At 44.0% G+C, this 9,425-nt stretch overlaps 1 protein-coding gene across 1 annotated transcript in view; it reads left to right on the top strand.

Moving 5' to 3' along the window:
• The first annotated feature begins 1,048 nt into the window (after positions 1–1,048).
• The window catches only part of SPOCK1 (SPARC (osteonectin), cwcv and kazal like domains proteoglycan 1), a 324,732-nt gene continuing 316,355 nt past the window's right edge, over positions 1,049–9,425 (top strand). The window contains exons 1-2 of the mRNA XM_026101957.2: positions 1,049–1,227; positions 1,560–1,727. Coding sequence (XP_025957742.1) covers positions 1,560–1,727 — 168 coding nt within the window. The 5' untranslated portion in view covers positions 1,049–1,227. The remainder of the gene's footprint in view (positions 1,228–1,559; positions 1,728–9,425) is intronic.

The raw sequence follows: 9,425 nt of genomic DNA, 5'->3' as shown, positions 1-9,425 counted from the left end.
ACTCCCTATTTTAAGACTGAATTAGGACATGAAACTTCCCTACCTCCTATTACTTAAAATGCTCGGAACGAAGTGGAGGAGTGATGAGTCTCTGTGGATGGATACAGCAAAAACCATGAAGACCCAGCAGTGGGAAATCGCCCAGCCCTCATCTCCATCTCCTCATTTGATTATGGAGATCTTTCTCCTCTTATTAAAGGCCTCCTCCTTTCCTCTTAATTCCTAGAAAAATATGTAGCTCCCTGCATCTGTGTTTCTCTTTCCTATTTTTAAAAGCAGATGGCCTTCCCCCTACACTCTTCTGAAAGCTTGGGCAGTGAAAGAGCCTCTGCTGCGTTATTTGGTGCGGGACTCCTGCAGAAATCTCTTCATGGTGTGGGATGTGTTGACCAAGCAAAAGGAGCTCTTCGTCCAAACAAGTTAAAAAGAAATTTGGGACGACTTCCATAACGCTGAAACCTCATTATTTTTAGACACTGCAAAACCACTGACTGAAGATGGCCATACTCTGCCCAGTGCTCACAAAAACTGGGGTTTGTTGGGGGTTTGTTTGCTTGTTTGTTTGTTTTCCTAAGGCCATCTTTATGGCTGTGGAATGGTTCAGATTGTAGCAGTAGTTCGGAGTTCACTGACAGGGATACCCCCAGCCTTCCTCAGCGACAGCGTTCCCCAGCTGCCCCCGGCCCTGCTGCCATCCCGAGGAGCTCCCTATGCCGCGGCCACGCTGCCCCTGACTTTTTCAGGACCAGAGCGGCCATAACCTATCTAACGGTCCCCCTTTCCTCAGAGGGAGAGGCCCTGCGGCCACGCTGGTGCCACGGATTTTGCCACCAGCGGGAGCGCGGGGGGACGAGGTGGCAGCCGCCGGGTAAAACCCGGTTCTGCTCCCCTCCCCCCCCCCCGGGGCGGGCGGCTTCAGCGGGAGACCGTTGAGGGACCGTTACAGCGACCGTTACAGCGACCGTTACGGCGACCGCTACGGGCGCCCCGCCCCGCGCCTCGGGCGCGCCCCGCCCCCACGGCAGCGCCGCCGCGGGGCGGCAGAGGGCGCCAGACGCCGGCGGGCGGCGCGGAGGAGGCGTGAGGCGGGCGGCGCGCACACGGGCGCGGACACCCGCCCGGCGCAGCCTGCCGGGACTCGCGGCTCTCGCACCCGCCGCCCGAGCAGCGGCAGCGGCAGCGGCACGGCGCAGGCGAGGCGGCGGCGCTCGCAGCCCCGGCCCCGAGGTAGGGCCCTGTTCCCCGCCCGGCGGCCAAACTTCGCGGCGGCGGCAGCGCGGGCGGGCGCCGCCGGGGGCTGTAGCGGGGGGATGTTGGGGATTTAATTTCCCCCGGCTCCTGTCACCGCCCGCCCGGGGCGACCGGCTTCATTTTCGGTGTAATTCCCGCTGTTCTCCCCCAAGCCGGGCGGGTGGAGGGGGCAGCGGCCGCTCGCTGCGGGCAGAAGTTGGTGAGGGGCGGCGGGGGGAGCCCGAAGTTGCCTCCGCGGCGGCGGGTGGCCGGCGGGGGGCGGGGAGGGGGGTGACGGGCCCCTCTCAGCGCCGCTCCGCTCCTTGCAGATGTCGGCGGTGCTGGTAATCGCCGCCTGGTGCTTCCTGCAAGCGGAGAGCCGGCACCCGGAGACCGTCACGGGCACCGGCAACCGCGGCGATTTCCTGGACAACGACAAATGGCTGAGCACCGTCTCGCAGTACGAGAAGGACAAGTACTGGAACAAATTCCGGGATGTGAGTACCGCTTCCACCCGCCCGGGCCGCGGCACCGCCACCGCGGGCGGCTGCTGCCTGCTGGCAGCGCGGGCAGCCGGCGGCTGCGGCCGGCGCCACCGGTTGCCGCTCGCCCGGGGGCGCCGGGGGCTGCGCGGAGGCCGGCGGTGGCCGGGGCGTCGCGGCCCGGCTCCTCCGGGCAGCAACTTCGCGAAAAGTTTCGGTGCCTGCTGCCTGAGACTGGTTAGCTGTGCAACGGTGAAGCCTAGCGAGCGTGTGAGACGGGGACGCTTACCAGCTCGAGCCGCAAGGTGGTAAACGCTGAAGCTTTTGCTGCCTGCCGATTTGGTGGGAAACTGTGATTTTATTGTCAGTTCCGCTCACGGAGGTTTTTGACGCTGGTGTAGGATTGCAAGAAGCTATGCTTTCAGTCAGGTTCTTTTCCAGTGTTGAAAACAGGAGTAACTTTGAGACCTGTTGTAGCTTATATCTGCACCAAACAAACCACTTTCTTTTTTTTGTTATAAAGATGCATATCGTATAAGGGGTTAAGCTTTGAATCCCCCTAGTTTGCATGGCATTGGGCATAGAACGTCAATGACCGGGGAGAGGAAATGCAGCATTAATGGTAAATGTAACGTTTGCGGAGCTGCTTTTGCTTGTGTTGCGTGTACACTGGTAAAGTCATCTTCGAGCACCTGCCGCCAGGCCTGGCGCAGGCTGCCTGCGGCTGGGTCGGGGGACGTGACTGCCAGTGGTCACCGTCACCGCGTTGTTAAGTATCCTTTAAAGCATGGGGTTTGGGCACTGTGGCTGCAGTGCGATTCTGAGCTGGGAGAGGAAGAGCATAGCTGACTGGCAGTTGCTTTACAAAACTCTATGTATCTTTTGGTAACTGGTCTCTTGTAATACACTGAAAAGTTAAAATTCGATATTGTGCATTTGTCTCTGCAGTCTTAACATTGTATCTAACTTTGAAAAGAGGGTCAAGGTGTTATAGTTCAATGTGACCTGGCTCTGCCAAGCTTTTATAGACTAAACCTTGTGAATTCTCTGTAACTTACTTTTTTTTGGTCCATGTAGGATGTCAATTTTATTTTCTTAAAGAAATACTGCTCTCTGTCTTTTAGATAAAACTTTAGATATTTTAATGTATTTGGTCATCTCAGTGTCTGAGAAATCATGCTGCACTCAGAATCTCAATATAACGAACTATTGCCTTAATGATGGTATTGGCAGATATGTCAGAACGTACGTTTGTGAGCAGTCACGATGATGAGGTCCACCTAATGGGACTGCTGAAGATCTCATATAATAGGCTCCTCGAAATGCCTATATAGTAGCAGTATTTTATTAAGAGAATGCTACAGTTAATAAGGATTTGCAGATTTTACTAGGCTCCAAAGGAACCTTTGTGATTATCTGCTTTAGTCCCCTGAGGAATGCAGGCTAAAGATTTCACTTGGTAATTTCTAAATCCAACTTGATATGATAATTCGGTAGCATTTAAAAATGTTACATTAAATTAAGGATTGACAGATAAATCCAATTTTTTTAATTAGAGACAGAATTGTGGCAAGGGGCTCTCTACATCTGTCAACAGTCTCCTTCCCAATTGAGACCTTGTATTAATTTGAACTCCTTGAGCTTGAAGTTATCATTTCATTTTATGCATTTTTTTTGAAGCCTGGAGTCCTTGCAGTTTCTCTTCCCGTTCCCCTCCCCCCAGTTTCACAAGTACGGAGGCAGAGACGCTGTCCCTGCCCCTGTGGAAGATGTCCATGAAGATTACCTCTTTCTCATTCATCACATTCTTTTTGGTTTTTCGGTGTTGGCCACCAAAACTTTGTTTTTAAGGATTACAACTTGCAGAGTTGCAGTTTTCAGTTGTGAAACTTTAAAAGACTTTTTTAGAATTTCCAGCAATGCTAACAAAAATTTTAAAGCCTCAAAACTCTATCTATGGGAAGAACCTTTTGTGGCGACAATTCTTAGCAAGTTCTCTGTCAAGCAGAAGCAAATAGTATAAAGTTTGTGCAGAGGTCAGGTATCTCTTTACCTATCTAGCCATCTTAATGATTCTATTTAATTACTTCAAAATCAACATGCTACATCAACCTATCCATCAACCCTTTTATGTGGCAAATTAATAGCATAAGCTTACTTATGCTATTTTATGTGGCAAATTAATAGCGTAAGCCTACTAAGCTTTCTCAAAAGAGAAAATATAAACAGCTTGGACATGTAACTAAACTTTTAATAACTTATTTTCACTCAAAGTGGTGTTAGTGCATTGTAATTTTCTGTGAGAGGTCCTGTGCACACAGGTGAAGACATTCAGAGTTAATGGTTTCTACCACCATCCTTGTGCAGTGTCAGATATGTCTTAAGAATCAGATCTTCCAGGGACCGTGGGAGAAACTGTTGGGCCTGGCAGAGAGCATGCTTCTTGCATAGAGAGACGTCACTGGGAGAAATCTGGTCCTTGCTTTGTGGCTGTGTTGGCTGGGGATAAAAACTCCCTAGTGAGGTGCAGCATAACTTTATAGTATTAACTGCTCTACATAGGATAGACCAGCGTTTCATTCATCAGAGTTGAATTGTAGGGAAACTATCTTCCCATCTGCCCTTTCCTCCATTCCCGAACTGTGACTGTATATGCCACTACCGGCTGAAATCCTCAGTTTAGGCTTTGCACAGGAGGCCAGAGCATTTAAGTTAGGTGTTGTGGCCAATGCCTTCTTGGGCCTGGCACTACAGCTACCACAGAGTGGAAGGTCTAGCTTGCACACTGTCAATCAGCAGAAGCGAGGTTGGAGTAATAGTCATAATTACCTTTAGTAGTCTTCTGAATTTTATGTTATGTAAATTAAGTTGCATAAGTATTTAGGTAGCTGTGTCTGTAGGTACCGTAGGAGCAACACTGCATGTTTGGAGCCGAGATTTGATTGCTGTGGGAGAGGTCATGTTAAACTATTTGTTGTGTGTATGTGCATGTATAAATCTGTCATAGTGTTGCATTCCCAAAAGGGCTTTTTTGTGCATGTGTGTGATAGATGATTAAATATAAAATTTGAAATTGGGTTTCCCTCATCTGTGTCAGTTATTCTTCTCAAAATTAGTCAGTCAGCCTTAGTGAGCTATTGTCTACTATGGCCTGACTTGAGAAGACAGCTATTGATTGCTTTTGTCTTTTTTGTTTGTTTGTTTTTGGTTTGATCCATATTTCTTTTGGGCAAAGACAGGGTGGTAGTTGCACGTAATGACCCAGCAGTCATTACTCTTCTGTGAAAAGAGAACACAGAAATACACCTTATCTGAAGTCTGCATTATATCCACATAATCAGACTAATTTTTAAGGCTGTCTGAATTTAGTAGTGTGAAATGATGACCTTTCAACATTTTCAAAAGGCCTCAAGGAATCTAGTTAAAATGACATTTAGTAATACAGTCTTTTCACATGGTTTGAACACAATTTGTACAATATTTAAGTACTTAATTTTGAAAACCAAGCAAAGCTTGTAAGTGAATAGTGTAACCAATGTGATGGATTTGTTGTGAAGCACATGCTGTCAGCAGTCTTGTATATTGTCCACCATCAACATTGCTGTAATGTCAGATGTATTAATATATGCTCTAAATATTCTGAATTTGATATTCCTGTTTGTCTTCCACACCTTTGTCCTGGTCTGCCATGGGTTTTATATGTGACCAACGACAAAAAAGTAAGGTTTGTGTCTTGCATCCCATTTTATAGTCAGGGATTATAGTACTTCTATCCTTCACAACCATGCATTGAAGCTGTATAAAAGAAAGGACAGAGCTCAGGATCTGTGGTAATACAGAATCTATTATTTTCCTAATCTGAGTAATGAATGTGGCTTGAATGCTCAAATACCTACTAAACTGGAGCTAGTCTGTTGTTTAAGCATCTAAAAAATAAAAACTGTCAATGTAATTTTTACTAGAAAAAGAAAAAAATAGACTGGAGTCTAAGGGAAGGAACAACAGCTGTTGTACAGATTTTAGATTTGGAAAAGCAGACATCAGGGATATGAAAGCCATATTAGACCTTTCGATATTATGGAAACAAATGTTAAGGCCTGACTTTCAATCAAATCTGTCAAGAGATATCCTTTGGCTTAATAGGAGCTTGAGCACAATTTTGATGCCTGAATGTGAAATGAATTCTTATAAGTCTTGGAAAGCATTTATTATGTGAATAGCCACACATGTTATTGTAATAGGTCATACTGCAGCATCTCATTGTGTTCGCAGAGGCTTGGCACGTAAGGCCAAGAATAAGTCTCTTCTTAGCGTTAGGCCTGTCTTCTGTCTTTAATCAAAATTATATGAACAGACTAATTCTATTACTTCTACTTGGAGTTACGTCTATTACATTATTAATGCTTATATATAAAAAGGTAATAGGTTCAACTAGCTATGGATTAAATTGCAAAAAGAGGGGAAGAAAAGTTAAATGAGCTTAAAGAATCTAGTATAAACCATACAAGGAATTTCTATGGAATTGAAAACTAAGAATCTTGGCATGAACTCTGGTTTCAGTTCATGTTTATGCATGGCAGGTTGCCAGACCACATTCTGAGCATTAACTAAGCTGTTTCTCTAAATTTTATTGCTTATGGAGTTTCAGCTCAGGCAGTCATGTTAATATCCGCATGCATCCTATGCCTGGAGATGCTTTGAAACTGTGCATGCCTAAAAAACAAGGCACGAAATGTTGTCATCTGCATGTATACAACTTCTCAGAGTTATTATGGATAAATAGTTGCATGTAACTGAGTAGCATGAATAGTTATATATATTTAGCTTTCCTGAGTTGGTCATAATGAAACTACCATTTCCTGGTGTGATTCACCAAGAGACAAAGGTAGTAAAGCAAGTACCTGGCTAGGAGCTGGGGGACTTGTACTGTTCCCAGTTTTGCCACTGTTGGGTTGTTGGACTTGGGCTGGACTCTTCATGTTTCTGCACCTGCTTTTTCCCTTGTTGCACATATCTTTCTCTGATTTGTTTAGCCCAAAATTAGAAGTGTGGTGGTGAAATTTGATAGCAGAGAATTGGAAAACCTGACCCATACTGAGGAGGATTGGAATACCAAGCAGGCAAAATTGGAGGACCTGGAGAACTCAAGTAAGAGAAAGAAAATAAAATTTAGAAGTACAAAGTAGGTCATGGAATTGAGAGCTAACATGAATTTATTCTGGGTCCTGGCAGCTTAACTTGAAATAGATGAGAGGGAAAACCTGTGTACTTTTATTGATTTGCAGAGTTATTCTAAGTTATGAAAGTAATGCCAGTCTGAAGAGAGCAAATATATTGTAGGAATGCATGAGATGAAATATTTCTGGTTCTGCCAAAGAAATAAAATTGTCCAGTGCATGGGGGAGAATACACAATAGGAATATTGTGAGTGCTTCTGATCAACCAAGTTCGAGAAAGACGAACTTCATAGATTTGGTGCACCAAAGGGCTTCCAGTGTAATAGGGAAAAAGAGCAGCTTTTAAGATATTAGGCTAGATAAGTTTACTCACACAAAGCTAATTATGTAAGAGCAGATTTGCTTCAGAAAGCTTACTGAGAGGGACAGCAAAAGCTGCTTGGCATGAAGTTGAGATAAAGCAATAAGTAAATACGGGTCACAAAATAATTTGTGGAATAAGGATATTGCTCCACCTACAATTAAGTTTTAAAAAGTTAGCTTAATGAGCAGTTCAGTCTCAAAATGATGCTTATATGTTAACAAAAGATTCTGGTATGATTAACTGACCTGGATTTCAAGATTCTAGAGACCTTGGAGTTTTACCTCATATGTGTCTATTAAGATTAAAGCACCTTGCAGATGTTTGTCTTGCTTTCTGCTCATACAGCTTTTAGTGTGTTGGAACCTAGTCTCAGATACACAAGTAGAGAATGATCCCCTGGGATTTTTGAGCTAACAGACAGTCCATTTGTGTAGGCTGGATTTCTTCTGCTGTCTGTTCCCTGGTGGGTACATGCCTTCCATGTGCATCTCCCTACCAAGGACTCTCAACCAATTTCAAGATACCATCTGATACACTAGATGCCAAGGTGAAGGTACTCAGTTTGGGACTGAATTTTGTTTTTCTATATTGTCATTAGGTCTAGAGGGGGACTGAAATATTCTGCCAACAAATTATTACCTGGCCATTGCATTTTCAGTTTTTTTCACCTCAAATGTAAGGATAGGTTTTCCTGTGATTCAGAGGTCAATGCATCTATTTCTGGAGAAGCCACGCAGGCCCTGTTAGTTATGTGAGAGTTGAGATAGTCATATGGAGGGCTCTAGTAGACTTGTAGAATACATACTGGCTAGGAAATGGATGTATCCAGTCAGTAAAATGGCTGGGCTGTGTGCTGGGACACGGGTACCTCAGGCTTGCTTCCCTGGAGATTATAATTCCAAGCCCACCTTGAGGTTTAATTGAGGATAAAGATTGTGTGTACACAGAGTTGAACTGTGATATGTAAATCTACCCAGACACTCTAGCACAGTTCGTCTCTTATGGCAGTCCTTACTCACCAGCCGGATGTGACTGGAATATAAATGTGATTGCAAAGTACAATTGAGATGCACCTGCCAAAGATGCATGAAATTTAAGAGTAGCAAAGGGTGAAACCAAACCTGGCTGAATGTAATTCATAATCAGCCTCTTAAAAACAGAAAAGATGTGCTTACTAAAAATGCCCTTCTCAAATTTGACACTTTCCTTTTGCAGTGGACAAGGAGAAAAATAATGGCATTTGTATTGGAATAATTAACTTGGCAGATACAGAGAGTCCACTTCGTGTAATTATCTGACATTTATCCAGCTTGCTTATGAATTACCTAAGACTTCAAAGCTAAATAGGTCAGTGGAAAGCTAGAGTATTATTTTCTAATGTGGAAATACTACTGTGATTTCATGGTATAGCTTGGATGGTTTCCTCTCTTATGGAAATGATTGATAGAATTCAATCACAAATCACATCCTTGCTATGGAATTCTGTGCATGCGAAGTTTTCACTAATACGTCTTACAGGTTTTTAGAGTAACCTTTCTTGGATTCTACTGCTTTCTCTCTCCCTCTTAAATTTTGTAGGATTTCTTTTCCATAGGGGCTGGCTTTATTACAAATTTAAACACTAGCTTTGTGAGATTCCTGGGAGGTTAGTCTTCTGTTATGTTTCTGGATGTAGATTGTACAGTTTAAGGGTTGCAGTGGGAGCTATAGGAAATAAAATGATGTGAAGAGCATGCTGTGTCTTTGGAAGGACAAGAGAGAAATCTCTTGTTTCTCGATGAACATTAGGTTAAAAATAAATTAAAAAGTGGAAGAGCCAGTTTCCATGTGTTGCAAACAATGTCAGCACCTTCATTTGTGGGGAAAAGATCAGTAAATCAAAGCCCAGTATGTATTTGGGGGTAGATTTTGTGTATGTATCAGTCAAAACTCAGTCTTTAAAAAGGAAAAAAAGAATAAGCCAGGTATTGTGTCAAGCCACATTAATGTAATATAAAATGAGACGTATTAAAAATAAGGATAGGAGACTGGATTCTGATATGTGGTAGTATAATAGCAGTGATTATTTACTCACTGATACTTGAGCCTAATGCTAGGTTTATTCCAGGTAATCTGTCCAGGATTAATGTTGACAGAACCAAGCTCTTTGTTCACTAATGCCAAAAATAAAAG

The sequence above is a fragment of the Dromaius novaehollandiae genome, chromosome 15 (genome assembly GCF_036370855.1).
Source record: "Dromaius novaehollandiae isolate bDroNov1 chromosome 15, bDroNov1.hap1, whole genome shotgun sequence".
Lineage (NCBI taxonomy): Eukaryota > Metazoa > Chordata > Aves > Casuariiformes > Dromaiidae > Dromaius > Dromaius novaehollandiae.
Note: the sequence above shows the minus strand (reverse complement) of the source record. Positions and strands in the feature narration are given on the sequence as shown.